The sequence below is a fragment of the Salvelinus alpinus genome, chromosome 28, assembly GCF_045679555.1.
Source record: "Salvelinus alpinus chromosome 28, SLU_Salpinus.1, whole genome shotgun sequence".
Lineage (NCBI taxonomy): Eukaryota > Metazoa > Chordata > Actinopteri > Salmoniformes > Salmonidae > Salvelinus > Salvelinus alpinus.
Window position 1 is genome coordinate 46,617,178 of NC_092113.1, and position 27,717 is coordinate 46,644,894.

General features: G+C 46.6%; 1 protein-coding gene across 1 annotated transcript; it reads left to right on the plus strand.

The window, feature by feature from the left end:
* The first annotated feature begins 238 nt into the window (after positions 1–238).
* Positions 239–27,717, plus strand: LOC139557941 (CD9 antigen-like). The gene is made up of 8 exons (XM_071373297.1): positions 239–448; positions 19,912–20,014; positions 22,206–22,303; positions 24,823–24,897; positions 25,074–25,166; positions 26,751–26,807; positions 26,918–27,001; positions 27,375–27,717. The coding sequence occupies exons 1-8, from the start codon at positions 380–382 to the stop codon at positions 27,438–27,440; spliced, it is 645 nt and encodes a 214-aa protein (XP_071229398.1). The 5' UTR covers positions 239–379; the 3' UTR covers positions 27,441–27,717.

Here is a 27,717-nt window from a genome sequence, read left to right on the forward strand (position 1 = left end):
GGAAAAAAATAAGAAACGGCCAAACCACCATCAGACCAAATCAGGCAGGAGAGGACACGGTCAGCCAGCTTCATATCCAATCAGAATCAACCATGCAGTCACTGAACCGGAATCAGCGAGTCCGCATGTCTGCTGTTTCCTGTCTGTGTCGAGTTGGAACCGTCGGTCTGGAACCCCCCCTCACATTGAAATGGGCGGTCTGGAAACACAGTGAGAGGATCCTCAGGTGCTTTCCTCTGTGACGATATTGACAGCGCGGCTTGATGTTCTTGAAAGCAGCACGGTGCACCGATATTGTTTACAAGTTTTAAAAGAGAAAGAATAGAAACAAACTCCGATTTACGTTTTGTGAATTAGCGTTGCATTTTTGGAGCCAACAATGGGGAAAGTGGAAGGAGGAATGAAATGTGTAAAATATCTACTTTTCATCTTCAACTTCATATTCTGGGTAAGTCGTGATCGTTTTTTATTATTTATTAGGCGAAATATGTTTGAGTTTGTGTTTGAATGAAGCGGTCTGTTGTGGCGACGGTGCGGTTAACGTTCGCCTGTCCAGCCTACGACAAATGCATGTTGCATCGCCATGCGGACATCCCAAACCGCACGATTATTTTTCCTATTGTTTGTATTTTGTAACATTGCTTCTCGAATAGCGACCTTGCAGCTCTAGTCATTTTGCCGGTTCATTTGAGTCTCCCCACCGGTCCTCGGCTATTTTTGGCCCTTTATTCATCGTGTGTATTAAGTAAATCGCGTCGGCATGGAAAGGGTGACTGCTAGGAGGTTGAGTTTTGGCTCGTCGGTCACTCGGACACATTTTCCACTGAAGGAAAATCCGCCCTTTCCCCCTAGCCTTGACGCGGCGTGTTTTTGATCGGATAGAGTGAGGGAGTTATATTACGCTGGCCCGGGTTGAACTGGGCAATGGCCCGTCAAAAATCATCGCGCAAAAGCAGGGCGGTTGTAGCGATCTTCTCAAATCAAACAGTAATTTGCAGATGCATCGTTCAGAAACATGAAACATGTTTTTTTTTAAACATAAAATACATGTTTGAGTTTAAGATCGTTTTCATTGGGAAGGCAGATGAAGCGTTTATCAAAAGCAATCACCTTTGAATGTGAAAACACATTGGCCTAATCCTATTCATCACTCCACGTGCTTATTTACGTTGTGTTTGTTTTGAGTCGACTTCGAGAGGGGCTCATTCCCGGGAGGCAGCCAGGTTCCAAAACGAACGCTATTGTTTTACACCGGGAAACTCCTCACACTAACGCGGGCCAGATAAACGAATCCCCTCGGAGTGAGTTCGGGGCGGTATGGAACAAACACCATCTCTCTCTCTCTCTGCGCCTCGGTCATTCATTATAAAACAGACATATGATTGATAAACACACAGTGGCGTGTATTCATGGATGTCAGACTAACCCCAAATATTTGACAAATAAGTTATTATTATTATTATTTTTTTTTAATCTTTCGTCTCTGTTTTCATAATTTTGTCTGAATCTCTCCGGAGAAATAATCCAAGCGAAGGAAACATCTGTCTCAGTATGTGTAGCCCATGTATCTGATGCTGTCTGGACCAAAATAGTATAACTTGTTTCCGCCGTAGCGTTTGCTTGATTGATGCCAGCAAGCGTTTGGCCTCCCTTGATACAAAAAAATGATAAAACAATGAGCCAATCAGCGTTGGTCTGGTGCAGCAAAACGTTCCCCAAGGGAGATCAGTTTGGATTTGGCTTCCGACCAAATTACTTCCTTTGCAAAACATAATTTTCAGAAAAACGTGTCTGTTTCTGGTATGTTTCTATTTGATGTCCTGCAGTAGCTAGCATGCTAAATCGTTCCGTTCCTAAGCCATGGATGGAGATGGTGATTTGGACTTGTGGCTTTGACTTAATTCTCTGTTCAGGTAATTCTGATCTAACCATACGTTAATTAATATGTTCTGCCACTGGCCTGAGACGATTTAAAGTTCAATATGTAGCCTAGATGTAGGCTCACGTTAACTAGCTAGCTAATTTAGCTGGTTCAATGTTGACCATGCTAGGAAGTCAGGTTAGCAAGCATTTTAGCTAGGTAGCCTATGACAACAAACTAAAAGTGTACTACTGTATGACAGAGTCATAGACTGTTTTGCCAACATGAAAGAGAGGAGGGTGGCATTGGAGTTCAACTAGTCTACAAGTAGGATAATTTTTTTATTTTATTTTTTACTACGTTTTACATCAGCGGGGACACAGAAATCAGTCCCATGGATAGCCTCTTGATATTTAGGAATGTTGATTGTACTAAATAGTTTTTGGTATCTTTAAGTTTGTTTTCAGTGTATTAAACTAAGCATATATAGCCTTGTTGATTTGATGAGGTTTAAATGTTTCAGTGTAAATGGTGCAGGAATAGCAGAGGCAGGGCTCCTGTTGTCTTTGTGCTGACTTGGCGGTAACTCTGTAGTTGTTTAGTAAACTGTTGAAAACATTGACTAGCCTGGCCATCCTGCAGGTCATATAACTGTTGAAAACATTAACTTGCCTGGCCATCCTGCAGGTCATATAACTGTCGAAAACATTGACTAGCCTGGTCATCCTGCAGGTCATATAACTGTTGAAAACATTAAATAGCCTGGTCATCCTGCAGGTCATATAACTGTTGAAAACATTAACTAGCCTGGCCATCCTGCAGGTCATATAACTGTTGAAAACATTGACTAGCCTGGCCATCCTGCAGGTCATATAACTGTTGAAAACATTGACTAGCCTGGCCATCCTGCCGGTCATATAACGGTTTATATTCGACATCTGTTTTGTGGACTTCACCGGACAGAAGTTGTTCTCCAGTTTTGTGATGAAACAAACGTAGGCTATGTGCATTTTAATATATTCTACCACTTTGTGACTGTTGTCTTTTTGTTGTCACTGGCCTTATTCTATATCACTGTGTCTTAGGGGTTATAGAGGCTTATCACAGGCCTTATTGTATATCACTGTGTCTTGGGGATTATAGAGCCTTATCACTGGCCTTATTGTATATCACTGTGGCTTAGGGGTTATAAAGCCTTATCACAGGCCTTATTGTATATCACTGTGGCTTAGAGGTTATAGAGTCTTATCACAGGACTTATTGTATATCACTGTGGCTTAGGGGTTATAAAGCCTTATCACTGGCCTTATTGTATATCACTGTGGCTTAGAGGTTATAGAGCCTTATCACAGGCCTTATTGTATATCACTGTGGCTTAGGGGTTATAGAGCCTTATCACAGGCCTTATTGTATATCACTGTGGCTTATTAACGAAGGGGGTTCTAGAGCAAACAACACAATTATCACAACATACAGTAGGTTGTAATATGGCTTTTATACAAGCTTGGCTTCCCCAGTGATTTTCCCCCCACGTACCGCTACTGTAAACACACACAAACTTAAAGTGTATTGGTTGTGTACACAGCTAAGCAGATGTAATAGCGGGTGCAGTGAAATGCTTATGTTACTAGCTCCAAGCAACACAGTGAAATGTCACACAGGCAGTGCTTGGACTGTTTACATTGAGGTGCAGGAGAGAGCCACACAATACATCTGATATAGTGTGTTCTATCAAGGGAACGGGCGCTCAAGCGGTAGACCATTTGAGGTGCCAGTACTCGGCTCCTGTGAGCTCCTGCCCATTTCGAGCACTGCGAACGGGTACACAAATGATCAATTACAGAAAAAAACATAAAGAACAACAAGAAATGACGGAAATACTCCATTTACTCGGAGGTATTGAACGGACGCTTTTCAACACTGTTGGATTTTCTAGGCCTGTCTTCATTATGCCCTTATTTAGAAGTTGCATGGCACAAATGGTAGTTTTTCATTCCTTAAAGTCCCAATATGTCACTTTTTGGGCGAATTGACCAAATTCACATAGAAATGTAGTTGTAGACCTGTCATTCTACTTGACCGCAAGTCTAAGAAGCGGTATATCTGTTCTATGTGTGCTATTTCTATGCTATGGTTATGGAAAATATACTTCATAGTGGTTTAGATGGTACAATGATTCTCTACACTATACTCGTTTATTTCTGTCACAAACTGAAATTAAGCGAACTATTCGAATTTTCACAACTAGTAAATGGCGTAGGGATTTATGCGTAGTGCGGCTTTAAAGTCATCTCATCGGTGCTCAGACGGTAGCAGTCAGCCAGCCAAACTCTATTATCTCTACCATCTCACGTTATCTCGGTTCTCCCCGTATTGTCTGTAGTCATCCTATTTAGCTAGCCTGACTAAGTACGCTGCAGAGCTGTCTGTCTAAACCATTTTACTACTTCTTCAAAGTAGACAAACTGTCTCTCTATTATCTCTACCATCTCACGTTATCTCTGTTCTCCCCGTATTGTCTGTAGTCATCCTATTTAGCTAGCCTGACTAAGTACGCCGCAGAGCTGTTTGGTGAAAAAAAATTGACCAGTTTTTCAAAGTAGATAAGGCGTACTTTCACAAACTCTCTCTCTCTCTCGTTGTTGTGTACGTTCGTCTCTCGCTGCGGTGTACGCGGTCTGTGTGTATCTAATCTAAGTAGCGAGCCTAATGGTTTACCCATCTGTAAAAACAAGCGCACTGGATTATGGTCATCGTAGTTAATTACCACGTTTTATGAACTGAACTAGGTTGAATATTTGTTTAATGAAAGATACAACTCCCAGCATCCCATATAGTTCTTGACTTAATTTCTGTCGTGAATGATTTGAGTTCTCTAGAGAAATGGCGCGTTGGCCTCACACACACACACACACACACACACACACAAAAAACAGAACTAAATGGAATTCAAGTATTAGAACCGATGTGTGTCAATTAGTTCCGTTTTAATAAATAACAACAATAATGGGTTAATCGCTGAGCACTGACAAGTAGCCTAGTTATGCACATGCAACAACTGCCATTTTTAATTTATTCATATCAATACAGGCTTTAGGCTTCCCTTGGGATTGGTAGAATATCAGAAGCCAACTCCCAGGCCGTGAAGACCAACTCTAGGTTCACAAGGTTGTCCCAACCACCTGCGCTCTCTCTTTCTCTATCTCACAACAGGAAGTGAAGAAAGTGTTGCCGCTGTGACAGGATGTGAAGAAACTGTTGCCACTGTGCTTGAACTTAGCCTCTGATGAAATCAGTGACACACATGCTGCCGTGATACTTTAGACTCATGAGCAGGGTTTTCGTTAGCCGGTAATAGCTGATAAATACAATTTGGTTCCCGGCCAATTGTCCAGGAGGAGAAGAAACAATCCCTTTGTGAAATGATGTTTCATAGCCTCGACACTGATGGAAATACCAGTTGACTGGTCAGCTGTATAGCCTCGACACTGATGGAAATACCAGTTGACTGGTCAGCTGTATATCCTCGACACTGATGGAAATACCAGTTGACTGGTCAGCTGTATAGCCTCGACACTGATGGAAATACCAGTTGACTGGTCAGCTGTATAGCCTCGACACTGATGGAAATACCAGTTGACTGGTCAGCTGTATATCCTCGACACTGATGGAAATACCAGTTGACTGGTCAGCTGTATAGCCTCGACACTGATGGAAATACCAGTTGACTGGTCAGCTGTATATCCTCGACACTGATGGAAATACCAGTTGACTGGTCAGCTGTATATCCTCGACACTGATGGAAATACCAGTTGACTGGTCAGCTGTATAGCCTCGACACTGATGGAAATACCAGTTGACTGGTCAGCTGTATAGCCTCTAGACTGATGGAAATACCAGTTGACTGGTCAGCTGTATAGCCTCTACACTGATGGAAATACCAGTTGACTGGTCAGCTGTATAGCCTCTACACTGATGGAAATACCAGTTGACTGGTCAGCTGTATAGCCTCTACACTGATGGAAATACCAGTTGACTGGTCAGCTGTATAGCCTCTACACTGATGGAAATACCAGTTGACTGGTCAGCTGTATAGCCTCTAGACTGATGGAAATACCAGTTGACTGGTCAGCTGTATAGCCTCGACACTGATGGAAATACCAGTTGACTGGTCAGCTTTATAGCCTCTAGACTGATGGAAATACCAGTCAATAAATACATTTGACTAGTCACGATCGTTGGTCTATAAGTTCATTTGCATAATTTAGTGGAATTAAATTGGCGCTTGTTTACAATATATTCGTTATGTATTAGGGATGCACCGACATGACATTTTTGACTGATACCGATGTCCAATATTTTCCTGATAACCGATATTAAAAGTTTTAGCAGCCTTTTAAGCATTCTAGTACAGTTTAAATAGTTGACACACACCACACGGACCAAAAAGTTATTTTGATGGCATTTACACATGTCCCCATTTACCAGTAAAACATCATCAAAACCTATTTATTTCACTTACTTGCTGTTTCGTTGTTTCATTCTCAACCAGGATTTCATCATACATGCAGTGAGGTTTCAGCTGTCTGTCCGTGGTCTCTCTTCTTTGGTCACTGTGTCCGTTTCCATCTAGTCCAGCTGTCTGTCTGTGGCCTCTCTTCTTTGGTCACTGTGTCCGTTTCCATCTAGTCCAGCTGTCTGTCCGTGGCCTCTCTTCTTTGGTCACTGTGTCCGTTTCCATCTTGTCCAGCTGTCTGTCCGTGGCCTCTCGTCTTTGGTCACTGTGTCCGTTTCCATCTAGTCCAGCTGTGTCTGTGGCCTCTCTTCTTTGGTCACTGTGTCCGTTTCCATCTAGTCCAGCTGTCTGTCCGTGGTCTCTCTTCTTTGGTCACTGTGTCCGTTTCCATCTAGTCCAGCTGTCTGTCTGTGGCCTCTCTTCTTTGGTCACTGTGTCCGTTTCCATCTAGTCCAGCTGTCTGTCTGTGGCCTCTCTTCTTTGGTCACTGTGTCCGTTTCCATCTAGTCCAGCTGTCTGTCTGTGGCCTCTCTTCTTTGGTCACTGTGTCCGTTTCCATCTTGTCCAGCTGTCTGTCCGTGGTCTCTCTTCTTTGGTCACTGTGTCCGTTTCCATCTAGTCCAGCTGTGTCTGTGGCCTCTCGTCTTTGGTCACTGTGTCCGTTTCCATCTTGTCCAGCTGTCTGTCCGTGGCCTCTCTTCTTTGGTCACTGTGTCCGTTTCCATCTAGTCCAGCTGTGTCTGTGGCCTCTCTTCTTTGGTCACTGTGTCCGTTTCCATCTAGTCCAGCTGTCTGTCTGTGGCCTCTCGTCTTTGGTCACTGTGTCCGTTTCCATCTAGTCCAGCTGTGTCTGTGGCCTCTCTTCTTTGGTCACTGTGTCCGTTTCCATCTAGTCCAGCTGTCTGTCCGTGGTCTCTCTTCTTTGGTCACTGTGTCCGTTTCCATCTAGTCCAGCTGTCTGTCCGTGGTCTCTCTTCTTTGGTCACTGTGTCCGTTTCCATCTAGTCCAGCTGTCTGTCCGTGGTCTCTCTTCTTTGGTCACTGTGTCCGTTTCCATCTAGTCCAGCTGTGTCTGTGGCCTCTCGTCTTTGGTCACTGTGTCCGTTTCCATCTAGTCCAGCTGTTTCCGTGGCCTCTCTTCTTTGGTCACTGTGTCCGTTTCCATCTAGTCCAGCTGTGTCTGTGGCCTCTCTTCTTTGGTCACTGTGTCCGTTTCCATCTTGTCCAGCTGTCTGTCTGTGGCCTCTCTTCTTTGGTCACTGTGTCCGTTTCCATCTAGTCCAGCTGTCTGTCCGTGGTCTCTCTTCTTTGGTCACTGTCCGTTTCCATCTAGTCCAGCTGTGTCTGTGGCCTCTCGTCTTTGGTCACTGTGTCCGTTTCCATCTAGTCCAGCTGTCTGTCTGTGGCCTCTCTTCTTTGGTCACTGTGTCCGTTTCCATCTAGTCCAGCTGTGTCTGTGGCCTCTCGTCTTTGGTCACTGTGTCCGTTTCCATCTAGTCCAGCTGTCTGTCTGTGGCCTCTCTTCTTTGGTCACTGTGTCCGTTTCCATCTAGTCCAGCTGTGTCTGTGGCCTCTCTTCTTTGGTCACTGTGTCCGTTTCCATCTAGTCCAGCTGTGTCTGTGGCCTCTCTTCTTTGGTCACTGTGTCCGTTTCCATCTAGTCCAGCTGTGTCTGTGGCCTCTCGTCTTTGGTCACTGTGTCCGTTTCCATCTAGTCCAGCTGTCTGTCTGTGGCCTCTCTTCTTTGGTCACTGTGTCCGTTTCCATCTAGTCCAGCTGTGTCTGTAACATTTCCCATAAAACCCTGTTTCCTGGGTTTGGCCGTGGTAGCGTTGCTCAGAAAGTGACTTTTTGGACCTGAATGCCAAAACATTCATGAGATGAAGGTACTCGAGGTTGACTCCTTTTGCATATTCCACCATTACATTTCAATTGACAGTTGTATTTATTATTCATAAGACACAATCAAAATCAGATACAATAGAAAAAGTTACTTTCTTCAGTAAGAAGGTAATCAATATTTGTGACCAGAACATCCATTTTGTAGTGGGTTCCAGCAACGAGGTCCTTTTTTAAAACGTAAAGTGGATTTACCTAGTTGGGTAGAGATCCGAGGAACCTCGCGTTAACAAACCTTGTGGATGGGTTTGGATTCTCGTGTAGTAGAGCTTTGTAATGAAGGGATCTATGGCACTTCATTTAGCAGACGCTCTTATCCAGAGCAAATTACAGGAGCAATTAGGGTTAAGGGCCTTGATTAACGGGAACACCGACAGATTTTTCACCTGGTTGGCAAGGGGATTTGAAGGAGCGCCATTTTCAGTTAGTGGCTCAACGATCTTACCTGCTAGGCTACCTGCCACCATGAGACATCCTTTGCTTCATCGCTGGAAAAGATACGGTTTACTGTTTTAAATCATTTAAAAGCTTCCAAACAGCGTTGTCAAAGTAATTTATTGTCATTTAAAAAAAATCCTTTTAACGTAAAATTATTTAAAAAATGCGTAAAACTATATTTTTCCCCCCCATACTTTCATAGGTTATAGCTCGGACCCTATTTTCCATAATCGTAGGTGTTTGTGTTGTGCGTAGGTTGAGACACAACATGCCTTTGAATAAAGGGGGGGTGGTCGTCATGTCAATCATACGAATAGAATTGATTTTAAATTGAAATGTCAACTTCTAATTACTACCACAAAGATGACTGCCGGTCCAATGGCAACTTTAATGGTCATGTCTATTGTATTATCTATATTCCTATAGGTTTCCTCTGAAGGATTGACAGTATCATTTAAAACAACAGATGGGGCGGCAGGTAGCCTAGTGGTTAGAGCGTTGGGCCAGTAACCAGCAGGTAGCCTAGTGGTTAGAGCGTTGGGCCAGTAACCGGCAGGTGGCCTAGTGGTTAGAGCGTTGGGCCAGTAACCGGCAGGTGGCCTAGTGGTTAGAGCGTTGGGCCAGTAACCGGCAGGTGGCCTAGTGGTTAGAGCGTTGGGCCAGTAACCGGCAGGTGGCCTGGTGGTTAGAGCGTTGGGCCAGTAACCGGCAGCTGGCCTAGTGGTTAGAGCGTTGGGCCAGTAACCGGCAGCTGGCCTCGTGGTTAGAGCGTTGGGCCAGTAACCGGCAGGTGGCCTCGTGGTTAGAGCGTTGGGCCAGTAACCGGCAGGTGGCCTCGTGGTTAGAGCGTTGGGCCAGTAACCGGCAGCTGGCCTAGTGGTTAGAGCGTTGGGCCAGTAACCGGCAGGTGGCCTAGTGGTTAGAGTGATGGGCCAGTAACCAGCAGGTAGTCTAGTGGTTAGAGCGTTGGGCCAGTAACCAGCAGGTAGCCTAGTGGTTAGAGCGTTGGGCCAGTAACCAGCAGGTAGCCTAGTGGTTAGAGCGTTGGGCCAGTAACCAGCAGGTAGCCTAGTGGTTAGAGCGATGGGCCAGTAACCAGCAGGTAGCCTAGTGGTTAGAGCGTTGGGCCAGTAACCGGCAGGTAGCCTAGTGGTTAGAGCGTTGGGCCAGTAACCGGCAGGTGGCCTAGTGGTTAGAGCGTTGGGCCAGTAACCGGCAGGTCGCCTAGTGGTTAGAGCGTTGGGCCAGTAACCGGCAGGTGGCCTAGTGGTTAGAGCGTTGGGCCAGTAACCGGCAGGTAGCCTAGTGGTTAGAGCGTTGGGCCAGTAACCGGCAGGTGGCCTAGTGGTTAGAGCGTTGGGCCAGTAACCGGCAGGTGGCCTAGTGGTTAGAGCGTTGGGCCAGTAACCGGCAGGTGGCCTAGTGGTTAGAGCGTTGGGCCAGTAACCGGCAGGTGGCCTAGTGGTTAGAGCGTTGGGCCAGTAACCGGCAGGTGGCCTAGTGGTTAGAGCGTTGGGCCAGTAACCGGCAGGTGGCCTAGTGGTTAGAGCGTTGGGCCAGTAACCGGCAGGTGGCCTAGTGGTTAGAGCGTTGGGCCAGTAACCGGCAGGTGGCCTAGTGGTTAGAGCGTTGGGCCAGTAACCGGCAGGTGGCCTAGTGGTTAGAGCGTTGGGCCAGTAACCGGCAGGTGGCCTAGTGGTTAGAGCATTGGGCCAGTAACCGGCAGGTGGCCTAGTGGTTAGAGCGTTGGGCCAGTAACCGGTAGGTGGCCTAGTGGTTAGAGCGTTGGGCCAGTAACCGGCAGGTAGCCTAGTGGTTAGAGCATTGGGCCAGTAACCGGTAGGTGGCCTGGTGGTTAGAGCATTGGGCCAGTAACCAGCAGGTCGCTGGTGCCCTTGAGAAAGGCACTGAATCCCAATATGATCCACGATGGCTGACCCTCTAAAACAACACATTTTAATTTGAAGATTTAAATTGTATTCCCATTTTAGTAGTTTTCTCAGAACATGACACACACCCTGTATTGAAGAGCATGTTGTCTCAACCGATGGCAGGTACAACACAACCTCAGATTATGTAAATAGGATCTAAGCTACAACGTCAATATGCCAATATCAAAAAAGGTTAAATGTCTAATATATATATATTTTTAATGGTTTTGACAACCCTGTTTGTAAGCTTTTGAAATGATATCCATTTCAACTGATTTGTCTCTTTTCCAGTGATGAAGACATGGATGTCTCATGGTATTGTGGGCAAAATGGGGCCAACATTGAGCACCTTTATCTGTTGAATGTTGGTTAAAAAGGTCCCTTTCGGAGGGTCCCTTTCGGAGCACCTCTACAATGGGGACATATGTATGGAAGGTTTCATTCAAATCAAAAGGGCTGCTGTCACAACGTTATTGGATTGACCTAATAGCTTGTTTTTGTTTAACTATGTCTCTATCCATCAACCTAGCAGGGGGAGAGAGGGGGAGACGGCGAGAGAAAGGGAGACAGGGAGACGGAGGGAGGGGGGAGAGAGACAGGGAGGGAGGGAGGGGGACCAACTGTCTCTCTTTATGATCCTGACCTAGATAAAGAGAGGAGACACACCAGAGTGGTTGTTGCTTCCATCTCTCCTTTATAGTTTATCCTCCTCCTCTCATCCCTCCTACCCAGTCCCCAGACCTACACCCTCCTCTCCTCCCGCTGCAGACAGAGAGAGGGATGAAATCCAGCGGGGGAGGGGCCTGGTAGTACTTGCAAATCCGTTGTTAGAGAGAGACTGGAGACCAGACGGGAGACCAGGATAGAGAGACCAGACGGGAGACCAGGATAGAGAGACCAGACGGGAGACCAGGATAGAGAGACCAGACGGGAGACCAGACGGGAGACCAGACGGGAGACCAGACGGGAGACCAGACGGGAGACCAGACGGGAGACCAGGATAGAGAGACCAGGATAGAGAGACCAGGATAGAGAGACCAGGATAGAGAGACCAGACGGGAGACCAGGATAGAGAGACCAGACGGGAGACCAGGATAGAGAGACCAGACGGGAGAGACCAGACGGGAGAGACCAGGATAGAGAGACCAGGATAGAGAGACCAGGATAGAGAGACCAGGATAGAGAGACCAGGAGGGAGACCAGGATAGAGAGACCAGACGGGAGACCAGGATAGAGAGACCAGACGGGAGACCAGGATAGAGAGACCAGACGGGAGACCAGGATAGAGAGACCAGACGGGAGACCAGGATAGAGAGACCAGACGGGAGACCAGACGGGAGACCAGGATAGAGACCAGGATAGAGAGACCAGGATAGAGAGACCAGGATAGAGAGACCAGACGGGAGACCAGGATAGAGAGACCAGGATAGAGAGACCAGGATAGAGAGACCAGACGGGAGAGACCAGACGGGAGAGACCAGGATAGAGAGACCAGGATAGAGAGACCAGGATAGAGAGACCAGGCGGGAGAGGAGAGGATAGAGAGACCAGGCGGGAGAGGAGAGGATAGAGAGACCAGGCGGGAGAGGAGAGGATAGAGAGACCAGACGGGAGACCAGGCTGGAGAGGATAGAGAGACCAGACGGGAGAGGAGAGGATAGAGAGACCAGACGGGAGAGGAGAGGATAGAGAGACCAGACGGGAGAGGAGAGGATAGAGAGACCAGGCGGGAGAGGAGAGGATAGAGAGACCAGGCGGGAGAGGAGAGGATAGAGAGACCAGGCGGGAGAGGAGAGGATAGAGAGACCAGGCGGGAGAGGAGAGGATAGAGAGACCAGGCGGGAGAGGAGAGGATAGAGAGACCAGGCGGGAGAGGAGAGGATAGAGAGACCAGGCGGGAGAGGAGAGGATAGAGAGACCAGGCGGGAGAGGAGAGGATAGAGAGACCAGGCGGGAGAGGAGAGGATAGAGAGACCAGGCGGGAGAGGAGAGGATAGAGAGACCAGACGGGAGAGGAGAGGATAGAGAGACCAGACGGGAGACCAGGCTGGAGAGGATAGAGAGACCAGACGGGAGAGGAGAGGATAGAGAGACCAGGCGGGAGAGGAGAGGATAGAGAGACCAGGCGGGAGAGGAGAGGATAGAGAGACCAGGCGGGAAAGGAGAGGATAGAGAGACCAGGCGGGAGAGGAGAGGATAGAGAGACCAGGCGGGAGAGGAGAGGATAGAGAGACCAGGCGGGAGAGGAGAGGATAGAGAGACCAGGCTGGAGAGGATAGAGAGACCAGACGGGAGATGAGAGGATAGAGACCAGACGGGAGACCAGGCTGGAGAGGATAGAGAGACCAGACGGGAGAGGAGAGGATAGAGAGACCAGACGGGAGAGGAGAGGATAGAGGACAGACATGAGATGAGAGACCATCATATACCAAGATATTTATAACAAGAAACTAGTTCAACTTCTATACCATTTAGACTTGTCATTTTATATTCATGTAGATTAAAATGATGTAGTTTAGAGAAGAGCATAAATTTAGTTTTATTATCATTTTTAGCACTAACTTAAGATCAGAAAGTGTCTTCTGCAGAACCAGGAAGTCAGATTTCAAATTTAGAAAATGCTTGGCCAATAGTAAGCGTGTAAATGAATTTGACAGTTTCTCATGTTATCATTGATGTTATTGACCATAGATAGTAAACAACAGCTCGTAATGACTAGCGGGCCACATTTCTGAACCTCTAGAAACATCCATCTGCCATGATGGCTAGGGTTCTTCCACGGAGATAATTATTCAACCATAAGCAGACATCAGAGCCCAGTCCAATCGAAAGGCCGCTTCTTTAGTTCCACGATCATCAGTGTCAAACGCTTTCGATAGGTCAAATAACATGGCAGCACTTAACTTTTTCTATTATCCAAGGCATTTTTACAATATCATTCACAACAATCTCATTCATGATAAAATTTTGATATTTGAAGATGGCAGAAAGGCCAGTCTCTTTGTCAGCGACCAGGAGAACAGTGAGTGGATGAGCTAAAGACACGGGCACCCAGGCTAGAATGTCTCTGCTGTAACCAAGACACGGGCACCCAGGCTAGAATGTCTCTGCTGTAACCAAGACACGGGCACCCAGGCTAGAATGTCTCTGCTGTTACCAAGACACGGGCACCCAGGCTAGAATGTCTCTGCTGTTACCAAGACACGGGCACCCAGGCTAGAATGTCTCTGCTGTAACCAAGACACGGGCATCCAGGCTAGAATGTCTCTGCTGTTACAAGGACACGGGCACCCAGGCTAGAATGTCTCTGCTGTAACCAAGACACGGGCACCCAGGCTAGAATGTCTCTGCTGTAACCAAGACACGGGCACCCAGGCTAGAATGTCTCTGCTGTAACCAAGACACGGGCACCCAGGCTAGAATGTCTCTGCTGTAACCAAGACAAGGGGCACCCAGGCTAGAATGTCTCTGCTGTAACCAAGACACGGGCACCCAGGCTTAGAATGTCTCTGCTGTAACCAAGACACGGGCACCCAGGCTAGAATGTCTCTGCTGTAACCAAGACACGGGCACCCAGGCTAGAATGTCTCTGCTGTAACCAAGACACGGGCACCCAGGCTAGAATGTCTCTGCTGTAACCAAGACAAGGGGCACCCAGGCTAGAATGTCTCTGCTGTAACCAAGACACGGGCAAGACACGGGCACCCAGGCTAGAATGTCTCTGCTGTAACCAAGACACGGGCACCCAGGCTAGAATGTCTCTGCTGTAACCAAGACAAGGGGCACCCAGGCTAGAATGTCTCTGCTGTAACCAAGACACGGGCACCCAGGCTAGAATGTCTCTGCTGTAACCAAGACAAGGGGCACCCAGGCTAGAATGTCTCTGCTGTAACCAAGACACGGGCACCCAGGCTAGAATGTCTCTGCTGTAACCAAGACAAGGGGCACCCAGGCTAGAATGTCTCTGCTGTAACCAAGACACGGGCACCCAGGCTAGAATGTCTCTGCTGTAACCAAGACACGGGCACCCAGGCTAGAATGTCTCTGCTGTAACCAAGACACGGGCACCCAGGCTAGAATGTCTCTGCTGTAACCAAGACAAGGGGCACCCAGGCTAGAATGTCTCTGCTGTAACCAAGACACAGGCACCCAGGCTAGAATGTCTCTGCTGTAACCAAGACACGGGCACCCAGGCTAGAATGTCTCTGCTGTAACCAAGACATGGGCACCCAGGCTAGAATGTCTCTGCTGTAACCAAGACACGGGCACCCAGGCTAGAATGTCTCTGCTGTAACCAAGACAAGGGGCACCCAGGCTAGAATGTCTCTGCTGTAACCAAGACACAGGCACCCAGGCTAGAATGTCTCTGCTGTAACCAAGACACAGGCACCCAGGCTAGAATGTCTCTGCTGTAACCAAGTCACGGGCACCCAGGCTAGAATGTCTCTGCTGTAACCAAGACACGGGCACCCAGGCTAGAATGTCTCTGCTGTTACCAAGACACGGGCACCCAGGCTAGAATGTCTCTGCTGTAACCAAGACACGGGCACCCAGGCTAGAATGTCTCTGCTGTTACCAAGACACGGGCACCCAGGCTAGAATGTCTCTGCTGTAACCAAGACACAGGCACCCAGGCTAGAATGTCTCTGCTGTTACCAAGACACGGGCACCCAGGCTAGAATGTCTCTGCTGTAACCAAGACACGGGCACCCAGGCTAGAATGTCTCTGCTGTAACCAAGACACGGGCACCCAGGCTAGAATGTCTCTGCTGTAACCAAGACACGGGCACCCAGGCTAGAATGTCTCTGCTGTAACCAAGACACTGGCACCCAGGCTAGAATGTCTCTGCTGTAACCAAGAAGCTTGATCTTGACATATAGCTACTTAGCAAACCAGATGCAAAGCTGGAGCCCTGAGCGTGATATCCCGGACCAGTGGCATAGCGCAGCCCTCCAGTACCTCCCATATTATTATCTGTTTCTTTCCACTGTATTAAAAATCCTACCGTCGTCCAACGTTGGTCAACGTCTTGACAAAAAGTGACCCGATCCAACTCACCCAATAATTCAGCCAGGCAGTCAGTAATTCAGTCGCCCAGGCAGTCAGTAATTCAGTCAGCCAGGCGGTCAGTAATTCAGTCAGCCAGGCAGTCAGTAATTCAGTCAGCCAGGCGGTCAGTAATTCAGTCAGCCAGGCGGTCAGTAATTCAGTCAGCCAGGCAGTCAGTAATTCAGTCAGCCAGGCGGTCAGTAATTCAGTCAGCCAGGCGGTCAGTAATTCAGTCAGCCAGGCGGTCAGTAATTCAGTCAGCCAGGCGGTCAGTAATTCAGTCAGCCAGGCAGTCAGTAATTCAGTCAGCCAGGCAGTCAGTAATTCAGTCAGCCAGGCAGTCAGTAATTCAGTCAGCCAGGCAGTCAGTAATTCAGTCAGCCAGGCAGTCAGTAATTCAGTCAGCCAGGCAGTCAGTAATTCAGTCAGCCAGGCAGTCAGTAATTCAGTCAGCCAGGCAGTCAGTAATTCAGTCAGCCAGGCAGTCAGTAATTCAGTCAGCCAGGCAGTCAGTAATTCAGTCAGCCATGCAGTCAGTAATCAGTCAGCCATGCAGTCAGTAATTCAGTCAGCCATGCAGTCAGTAATTCAGTCAGCCATGCAGTCAGTAATTCAGTCAGCCATGCAGTCAGTAATTCAGTCAGCCAGGCAGTCAGTAATTGTCAGCCATGCAGTCAGTAATTCAGTCAGCCATGCAGTCAGTAATTCAGTCAGCCATGCAGTCAGTAATTCAGTCAGCCATGCAGTCAGTAATCAGTCAGCCATGCAGTCAGTAATTCAGTCAGCCATGCAGTCAGTAATTCAGTCAGCCAGGCAGTCAGTAATTCAGTCAGCCAGGCAGTCAGTAATTCAGTCAGCCAGGCAGTCAGTAATTCAGTCAGCCAGGCAGTCAGTAATTCAGTCAGCCAGGCAGTCAGTAATTCAGTCAGCCAGGCAGTCAGTAATTCAGTCAGCCAGGCAGTCAGTAATTCAGTCAGCCAGGCAGTCAGTAATTCAGTCAGCCAGGCAGTCAGTAATTCAGTCAGCCAGGCAGTCAGTAAATCAGTCAGCCATGCAGTCAGTAATTCAGTCAGCCAGGCAGTCAGTAATTCAGTCAGCCAGGCAGTCAGTAATTCAGTCAGCCAGGCAGTCAGTAATTCAGTCAGCCAGGCAGTCAGTAATTCAGTCAGCCAGGCAGTCAGTAATTCAGTCAGCCAGGCAGTCAGTAATTCAGTCAGCCAGGCAGTCAGTAATTCAGTCAGCCAGGCAGTCAGTAATTCAGTCAGCCAGGCAGTCAGTCAGCCAGGCAGCCAGGCAGTCAGTCAGCCAGGCAGTCAGTAATTCAGTCAGTCAGCCAGGCAGTCAGTAATTCAGTCAGCCAGGCAGTCAGTAATTCAGTCAGCCAGGCAGTCAGTAATTCAGTCAGCCAGGCAGTCAGTAATTCAGTCAGCCAGGCAGTCAGTAATTCAGCCAGGCAGTCAGTAATTCAGTCAGCCAGGCAGTCAGTAATTCAGTCAGCCATGCAGTCAGTAATTCAGTCAGCCAGGCAGTCAGTAATTCAGTCAGCCAGGCAGTCAGTAATTCAGTCAGTCAGCCATGCAGTCAGTAATTCAGTAATTCAGCCAGGCAGTCAGTAATTCAGTCAGGCAGTCAGTAATTCAGTCAGCCATGCAGTCAGTAATTCAGTCAGCCATGCAGTCAGTAATTCAGACAGTCAGTAATTCGGTCAGTCAGCCAGGCAGTCAGTAATTCGGTCAGTCAGCCAGCCAGGCAGTAATTCGGTCAGTCAGCCAGCCAGGCAGTAATTCGGTCAGTCAGCCAGCCAGGCAGTAATTCGGTCAGTCAGCCAGCCAGGCAGTAATTCAGTGTTGTCATTAAAGCCATAACTTTGATAGTATGCTTGAGGTCATTGTCCATTTGGAAGATCCATTTGTGGAGTGGTTGAAAAATGAGTTTTAATGACTCCAACCTAAGTGTATGTAAACTTCTGACTTCAACTGTAGTTCTGACCCACTGGTACTGGCTACTGAAGGAACGGGCCCATGTCTCTCCAGCACAGAATGCAACGTCATTTTAGGAGATGAAAAACAAACACACTCGTGTTTCCCCTATGATTCATCATCATCATCATCATCCACTGTAGTTCAGTAACCAAAATCCAACCTGTCAAGGTGTGATGTCACATCATTCTCTCTGCAGACATCTTGGGATGTAAATCCAGATATCTAAGACTTTCTGGGAAAACGTAAAAACCGCATGAAAAAAACCCCAGAGGGAGTTTTTACCGTATTCAATTCAATTCAAGGGGCTTTATTGGCATGGGAAACATGTGTTAACATTGCCAAAGCAAGTGAGGTAGATAATATACAAAAGTGAAATAAACAATACAAATTAACAGTAAACATTACACATACAGAAGTTTCAAAACAATAAAGACATTACAAATGTCATATTATATATATACAGTGTTGTAACAATGTACAAATGGTTAAAGTACAAAAGGGAAAATAAATAAGCATAAATATGGGTTGAATTTACAATGGTGTTTGTTCTTCACTGGTTGCCCTTTTCTTGTGGCAACAGGTCACACATCTTGCTGCTGTGATGTCACACTGTGGTATTTCACCCAGTAGATATGGGAGTTTATCAAAATTGGATTTGTTTTCGTATTCTGTTACCAAACTTTGCATCGTCGCAGTTATTCCACAAAATTTGTGTAAATGCGTGTGTAAATTGATCAAAGTTGTATGGTTTGTTCAACTCTTTGGGATCAATGTTTTGTTTCATACATTTTTAAAGTGAACAAATGAAAGTGTAATTCCGTTACCGTGGAAATGCCCTAGACCAGGCCTGAGAGGAGAGGGGGTGTGGTGTACCGTGGAAATGCCCTAGACCAGGCCTGAGAGGAGAGGGGGTGTGGTGTACCGTGGAAATGCCCTAGACCAGGCCTGAGAGGAGAGGGGGTGTGATGTACCGTGGAAATGCCCTAGACCCGGCCTGAGAGGAGAGGGGGTGTGATGTACCGTGGAAATGCCCTAGACCCGGCCTGAGAGGAGAGGGGGTGTGGTGTACTGTGGAAATGCCCTAGACCAGGCCTGAGAGGAGAGGGGGTGTGATGTACCGTGGAAATGCCCTAGACCAGGCCTGAGAGGAGAGGGGGTGTGATGTACCGTGGAAATGCCCTAGACCAGGCCTGAGAGGAGAGGGGGGGTGATGTACCGTGGAAATGCCCTAGACCAGGCCTGAGAGGAGAGGGGGTGTGATGTACCGTGGAAATGCCCTAGACCAGGCCTGAGAGGAGAGGGGGTGTGGTGTACCGTGGAAATGCCCTAGACCAGGCCTGAGAGGAGAGGGGGTGTGATGTACCGTGGAAATGCCCTAGACCAGGCCTGAGAGGAGAGGGGGTGTGGTGTACCGTGGAAATGCCCTAGACCAGGCCTGAGAGGAGAGGGGGTGTGATGTACCGTGGAAATGCCCTAGACCAGGCCTGAGAGGAGAGGGGGTGTGATGTACCGTGGAAATGCCCTAGACCAGGCCTGAGAGGAGAGGGGGTGTGATGTACCGTGGAAATGCCCTAGACCAGGCCTGAGAGGAGAGGGGGTGTGATGTACCGTGGAAATGCCCTAGACCAGGCCTGAGAGGAGAGGGGGTGTGATGTGCCGTGGAAATGCCCTAGACCAGGCCTGAGAGGAGAGGGGGTGTGATGTACCGTGGAAATGCCCTAGACCAGGCCTGAGAGGAGAGGGGGTGTGATGTACCGTGGAAATGCCCTAGACCAGGCCTGAGAGGAGAGGGGGTGTGATGTAGGTGTATGCTGATGGTCTGTTGTTGAGGGGAAACGGTTAGAAGGATATTTGTGTTATACTCACCATCTCTCTTATCTTCTCTCTTTCTCACGCTCTCTCTCCCCCTCTCCTCTCTCTCTCCCCTCTCTCTCTCTCTCCCTCTCTCCCTCTCTCCCCTTCTCCTCTCTCTCCTCTCTCTCTCTCTCCTCTCTCTCTCTCCCTCTCTCCCCTTCTCCCTCTCTCCTCTCTCTCCCCTCTCTCTCTCTCTCTCTCTCTCTCCCTCTCTCCCCTCTCTCCCCCTCTCCTCTCTCTCTCTCTCTCCCTCTCTCCCCTTCTCCTCTCTCCTCTCTCTCCCCTTCTCCTCTCTCTCCTCTCTCTCCCCTTCTCCTCTCTCTCTCCTCTCTTTCCCCCTCTCTCCCCCTCTCCCCCCCTCTCTCCTCTCTCTCTACTAGTTGATGGGCTCGTTGGTCCTTGCGGTTGGATTGTGGTTGCGGTTCGATCCTGAGACCGTCGCTCTGCTGAACGGAGACGGAGCGCCAGACACCTTCTTTTATGGTGAGTACAGGGACAGGAATCAGCCAATCAGAAGGGAGGGGATGTGTGAGTTAGCCAACGGGACTGGAGGAGGCCTATAAATGAACCAATGAGCACGGAGGAGAGACATAATGTCAGCCAATGACTTGTGATGTCAGAGAGGCTGAAGGTGGCCCTGGAGAAGCGGTGAGGATTGTAATTTCGGGTCACAAAAGTGTTTGTTTATAAACTGTATGAAAAACAGCGTTGTCGCCCCTATAAACAAACAGAAATAGAAACACAACATGCACCTTGTGCTGGGGACAATAAAATGCCACTGTAAAATGTTACTGACTCTCCTGCTGGTCACTACATTATGTCTGTTTAGTCCACAGTTATGGAACTGACTCTCCTGCTGGTCACTACATTATGTCTGTTTAGTCCACAGTTATGGTACTGACTCTCCTGCTGGTCACTACATTATGTCTGTTTAGTCCACAGTTATGGTACTGACTCTCCTGCTGGTCACTACAATATGTCTGTTTAGTCCACAGTTATGGTACTGACTCTCCTGCTGGTCACTACATTATGTCTGTTTAGTCCACAGTTATGGAACTGACTCTCCTGCTGGTCACTACATTATGTCTGTTTAGTCCACAGTTATGGTACTGACTCTCCTGCTGGTCAATACATTATGTCTGTTTAGTCCACAGTTATGGTACTGACTCTCCTGCTGGTCACTACATTATGTCTGTTTAGTCCACAGTTATGGAACTGACTCTCCTGCTGGTCACTACATTATGTCTGTTTAGTCCACAGTTATGGTACTGACTCTCCTGCTGGTCACTACATTATGTCTGTTTAGTCCACAGTTATGGTACTGACTCTCCTGCTGGTCACTACATTATGTTTGTTTAGTCCACAGTTATGGTACTGACTCTCCTGCTGGTCACTACATTATGTCTGTTTAGTCCACAGTTATGGTACTGACTCTCCTGCTGGTCACTACATTATGTCTGTTTAGTCCACAGTTATGGTACTGACTCTCCTGCTGGTCACTACATTATGTTTGTTTAGTCCACAGTTATGGTACTGACTCTCCTGCTGGTCACTACATTATGTCTGTTTAGTCCACAGTTATGGTACTGACTCTCCTGCTGGTCACTACATTATGTCTGTTTAGTCCACAGTTATGGTACTGACTCTCCTGCTGGTCACTACATTATGTCTGTTTAGTCCACAGTTATGGTACTGACTCTCCTGCTGGTCACTACATTATGTCTGTTTAGTCCACAGTTATGGTACTGACTCTCCTGCTGGTCACTACATTATGTCTGTTTAGTCCACAGTTATGGTACTGACTCTCCTGCTGGTCACTGCATTATGTCTGTTTAGTCCACAGTTATGGTACTGACTCTCCTGCTGGTCACTACATTATGTCTGTTTAGTCCACAGTTATGGTACTGACTCTCCTGCTGGTCACTACATTATGTCTGTTTAGTCCACAGTTATGGTACTGACTCTCCTGCTGGTCACTACATTATGTCTGTTTAGTCCACAGTTATGGAACTGACTCTCCTGCTGGTCACTACATTATGTCTGTTTAGTCCACAGTTATGGTACTGACTCTCCTGCTGGTCACTACATTATGTCTGTTTAGTCCACAGTTATGGTACTGACTCTCCTGCTGGTCACTACATTATGTCTGTTTGACAGTCCAGTCCAGTTTGACAGATGATGTTCAGCTTGTAATGTTCTTTCAGATATGATCTGGTTGATAATAGTGTTGTTTTTATGGTCTAATGCTGCCCTCTGCTGGTGCTCCTGGGAACTACAACAGTCTCGCTGAATATATATAATACCCTGAATGATCTTCCATCTGATTTGTTTTCCTCTGTCTCTCTCTCTGTCTCTCTCTGTCTCTTTCTCTCTCTCTCTCTGTCTCTCTGTATCTGTCTCTCTCTATGTCTGTCTCTGTCTCTCTCTCTCTCTGTCTCTCTGTGTCTGTCTGTCTCGTCTGTCTGTCTGTCTGTCTTTCTCTCTCTGTCTCTCTGTCTGTCTCTGTCTGTCTCTCTCTCTCTCTCTCTGTCTCTCTCTCTCTCTCTCTCTCTCTCTCTCTCTCTGTCTCTCTCTCTCTCTCTCTGTCTTTCTCTCTCTCTCTCTCTGTCTTTCTCTCTCTCTCTGTGTCTTTCTCTCTCTCTCTCTGTCTCTCTCTCTGTCTCTCTCTCTCTAGGTGTGTATATCCTGATCATAGCGGGCAGTCTAGTGATGTTGGTGGGATTCTTTGGCTGCTGTGGAGCCATACGAGAGTCCCAGTGTCTGCTGGGGTCGGTGAGTTGACACACTTCCCTGAGGGGCAGAAAACACAATCAAGATAGCCAGATAACTAGTCCGATCTTGACTGAACACAGAATCTTCAGTAACACTGTATTTTAAAAGTACACATATTAGCCACTAATTTGTAGGTCATCAGTGGGTTTATAAGCCCTTTACTAGATCTCATTCAGTGGTTGGGAAAGTACCCTATTCTCAGACTGGAGTAAAAGGAAAGATACCTTAATAGACAATGACTCAAGTAAAAGTGAAAGTCACCCAGTGAAATACTACTTAAGTAAAAGTCTAAAAGTATTTGATTTTTTAAAATATACTTAAGTATCAAAAGTAAAAGTATAAACCATTTCAACTTCCTTATATTAAGCAAACCAGACAGCACAATGTCATTATTATTGTTGGATAGCCAGGGACACACTCCAACACTCAGACATCATTTACAGATAGCCAGGGGAACACTCCAACACTCAGACATCATTACAGATAGCCAGGGGAACACGCCAACACTCAGACATCATTACAGATGGCCAGGGACACACTCCAACACTCAGACATAATTTACAATAGCCAGGGGAACACTCCAACACTCAGACATCATTACAGATAGCCAGGGGAACACTCCAACACTCAGACATCATTACAGATAGCCAGGGGAACACGCCAACACTCAGACATCATTACAGATAGCCAGGGGAACACGCCAACACTCAGACATCATTACAGATAGCCAGGGGAACACGCCAACACTCAGACATCATTACAGATAGCCAGGGGAACACGCCAACACTCAGACATCATTACAGATAGCCAGGGGAACACTCCAACACTCAGACATCATTACAGATGGTCAGGGGACACACTCCAACACTCAGACATCATTACAGATAGCCAGGGGAACACTCCAACACTCAGACATCATTACAGATAGCCAGGGGAACACTCCAACACTCAGACATCATTTACAGATAGCCAGGGGAACACTCCAACACTCAGACATCATTTACAGATAGCCAGGGGAACACTCCAACACTCTGACATCATTTACAGATAGCCAGGGGAACACTCCAACACTCTGACATCATTTACAAACGAAGCATTTTTGTTTAGTGAGTCCTCCAGATCAGAGACAGTAGGGATGACCAGGGATGTTCTCTGTTTAGTGAGTCCTCCAGATCAGAGGCAGTAGGGATGACCAGGGATGTTCTCTGTTTAGTGAGTCCTTCAGATCAGAGGCAGTAGGGATGACCAGGGATGTTCTCTGTTTAGTGAGTCCTTCAGATCAGAGGCAGTAGGGATGACCAGGGATGTTCTCTGTTTAGTGAGTCCTTCAGATCAGAGGCAGTAGGGATGACCAGGGATGTTCTCTGTTTAGTGAGTCCGCCAGATCAGAGGCTGTAGGGATGACCAGGGATGTTCTCTGTCTTCTTCTCTTAATAATTGTGTCAATTGGACCTTTTTTCCTTTTGAAAATGTAACTTGTACTTTTGGGTGTCAGGGAAAATGTATGGAGTAAAAAGTACATTATTCTCTTTAGGAATGTAGTGAAGTAAAAGTTGTCTAAAATATAAATAGTAAAGTACAGATACCCCCGAAAAAACACTTACGTAGTATTTTAAAGTATTTTTTACTTAACTACTTTACACCACTGGTCTCATTAGCCATATGTTAAGCCTTAACTAAGTGATTTCTAATTCAAACATGATGAGTCATGTATAACAGGCCAATCACTAATAACCTGGTTATTAGCTATAATAAAGGACAAGTTACACAAGAAGAACTCTCAGTAAGCTGTCTCAATATGGGACGAATACGGGACAGGTACCTCTATGTGGTCCCACTTCCCTGTTCTGAAGTGGGACCATATTTCTACCAACCTGTCCAGATATGACCTTATTGGACAGTAAGGGACATACCTCTCCCTACAGCCAACATTCATGTCAAACACGGATAACTTATAACGTTGCAATAGGAAATCACTTAATTAAGGCCTAGTATATGGTTCATGATACTTATTAAAGGACTTTATATGCTACTTATATACACACTGATAAACAACAAATTAGTGGCTAGTATGTGTACCTTTAAAATACAATGTTACCTAATCATCTGTTCCCAAGAGCTCAGGATAAACCCAGATCAGAAACCATGGAAACAGTCCACTCCAACCGGTGTTTGTGTTCCAGATCAGAAACCATGGAAACAGTCCACTCTAACCGGTGTTTGTGTTCCAGATCAGAAACCATGGAAACAGTCCACTCTAACCGGTGTTTGTGTTCCAGATCAGAAACCATGGAAACAGTCCACTCTAACCGGTGTTTGTGTTCCAGATCAGAAACCATGGAAACAGTCCACTCTAACCGGTCTTTGTGTTCCAGATCAGAAACCATGGAAACAGTCCACTCTAACCGGTGTTTGTGTTCCAGATCAGAAACCATGGAAACAGTCCACTCTAACCGGTGTTTGTGTTCCAGATCAGAAACCATGGAAACAGTCCACTCTAACCGGTCTTTGTGTTTCAGTTCTTTGCCTGTCTGCTGATCATCTTTGGAGCAGAGGTTGCCGCTGGTGTCTTTGGCTTCTTGAACAAAGACAAGGTACCCATAATGCACCTCACCACTCCACCACGCTATTGTGGTTCCAACTGTCATTTATTGTCTTACTTCAGATAACCAATCAGACGGAGTTGTGGCGTTTGCGTCGCAGTAACGCCACCTGTCAGAATATAATGACAGTTTTATTTTCACGGTCTTGTCTGCTTCTTTTCTCACAGATAATCGAAGATGTCCAGAACTACTACATCAAATCCTACAACGACGACAACAGCAACAACAACACAATGATACAAAACTCTTACCACAAAGTTGTAAGTACACTAACACTGACATTTTGTCTGGTGAAAAAAACGATGCTTGAAAACAATAGTACATCCGATAGAAGATGCATAAGATTTATTGTTGATTTCAGTGATACAAAACTCTAGTAGAACTACCGATTGGCAGTGCCCTCCATAAGTATTGGGACAGTGTGACATTTTATTTTGTTATTTTGTCTCTGTACTCCAACACTTTGGATTTTAAAATTAAACAATGACTATGAGGTTAAAGTGCAGACTGTCAGCTTTAATTTGAGGGTATCTCCATCCATATCTGATGAATCGTTTAGAAATTACAGCATTTCTGTACTTAGTCCCCCCCCATTTTAGTGAACCAAAAGTATTGGGACAAATTCACTTATGTGTATAAAAGTAGTCAGAAGTGTAGTTTTTGGTCCCATATTCTTATCACACAATGATTACATCAAACTTGTGACTCTATAAACTTGTTGGATGTATTTTCTGTTTGTTTTGGTTGTGTTTCAGATTATTTTGTGCCCAATAGAAATTAATGGTAAATAATGTATTGAGTCATTTTGGAGTCACTTTTATTGTAAATAAGAATATAATATGTTCCTACTATGATTAGGGATAATCCTGAATGAATCGTGAATAATGATTTTTAGTGAAAAAGTTAGACGCACAAATATCAACCCCCCCCCCCCCAAAATGCTAACCTCCCCTGTTATTGTAATGGTGAGTGGTTAGCATGTCTTGGGGGTATGATATAAAATGCTAACCTCCCCTGTTATTGTAATGGTGAGAGGTTAGCATGTCTTGGGGGTATGATATAAAATGCTAACCTCCCCTGTTATTGTAATGGTGAGAGGTTAGCATGTCTTGGGGGTATGATATAAAATGCTAACCTCCCCTGTTATTGTAATGGTGAGAGGTTAGCATGTCTTGGGGGTATGATATAAAATGCTAACCTCCCCTGTTATTGTAATGGTGAGAGGTTAGCATGTCTTGGGGGTATGATATAAAATGCTAACCTCCCCTGTTATTGTAATGGTGAGAGGTTAGCATGTCTTGGGGGTATGATATAAAATGCTAACCTCCCCTGTTATTGTAATGGTGAGAGGTTAGCATGTCTTGGGGGTATGATATAAAATGCTAACCTCCCCTGTTATTGTAATGGTGAGAGGTTAGCATGTCTTGGGGCTTTGATATAAAATGCTAACTGCCCCTGTTATTGTAATGGTGAGAGGTTAGCATGTCTTGGGGCTTTGATATAAAATGCTAACCTCCCCTGTTATTGTAATGGTGAGAGGTTAGCATGTCTTGGGGGTATGATATAAAATGCTAACCTCCCCTGTTATTGTAATGGTGAGAGGTTAGCATGTCTTGGGGCTTTGATATAAAATGCTAACTGCCCCTGTTATTGTAATGGTGAGAGGTTAGCATGTCTTGGGGTTATGATACAAAATGCTAACCTCCCCTGTTATTGTAATGGTGAGAGGTTAGCATGTCTTGGGGATATGATATTTGTGTGTCTGTAACTTAGTCACTCATCATTATTTACGATTCATTCAGGACTATCCGTAATCATGGTAACACTCCCTCTCTCCCCTGCAGCTGAACTGTTGTGGGACGTCCCAGAGCGTCTGCCCCGAGGCCCCAGGTGACACCAAGGTGGGACTAATGACAATAGATAACTACCTGGATAGCCATCATCGCTAACTTGGGCAAAAGATTGGAATTTTAATTTAAATCTTTATGTTGTTTCTAACGTGTGTGTGTAGGACTGTGAGGTGGGCATCAAGGAGTTCTTCAACAGTAAACTCTACATCATCGGTTACGTGGGGATCGGCATCGCTGCAGTTATGGTGAGAACAGGACTGCGGAGTCTGTCTTTCTCTCCCACAGACAGACACGCACATAAACACACTACTTTAAATTGCTCTCCAACAATGTCTCCTTCCTTTCTGTCTCTCTCTCTCTCTCAATTTCAATTCAATAGACTTTATTGACTTTAATTACTTACATACTTACCATAACAAAAATGGTGGGACCAACAGCAATAATAATAATAGTAATAGTGGACATGTGATTACCATTAACAGCAACTACAACAACAATATTAATGAGAACAACAATACAATAAAGCAATGGTAGTAGACCAGTGTCAACATGACTGAGAAGACACGGTATGAAAGACAATTTACATCTCTCTCTCTGTCTCTCTCTCTCTCTCTCTAGATTATAGGGATGATCTTTAGTATGGTGTTGTGCTGTGCCATCCGCAACAGCAGGGAGATCATCTAACCAGGCAGAGCTTCCAGTCCTCCAGTCCCCCCAACAGCCCAACTCCTGTCCCCCCAACAGCCCAACTCCAGTCCCCCCAACAGCCCAACTCCAGTCCCCCCAACAGCCCAACTCCAGTCCCCCCAACAGCCCAACTCCAGACCCCCCAACAGCCCAACTCCTGTCCCCCCAACAGCCCAACTCCAGTCCCCCCAACAGCCCAACTCCAGTCCCCCCAACAGCCCAACTCCAGTCCCCCCAACAGCCCAACTCCAGTCCCCCCAACAGCCCAACTCCT

Excerpts from the sequence above, each read along its gene's own strand:
- LOC139557941 (XM_071373297.1), top strand. The coding sequence starts at position 380 with ATGGGGAAAGTGGAAGGAGGAATGAAATGTGTAAAATATCTACTTTTC. Across the intron at positions 449-19,911 it reads TCTTCAACTTCATATTCTGG|TTGATGGGCTCGTTGGTCCT; the intron begins GTAAGTCGTGAT and ends TCTCTCTACTAG. Across the intron at positions 22,304-24,822 it reads CCCAGTGTCTGCTGGGGTCG|TTCTTTGCCTGTCTGCTGAT; the intron begins GTGAGTTGACAC and ends TTTGTGTTTCAG.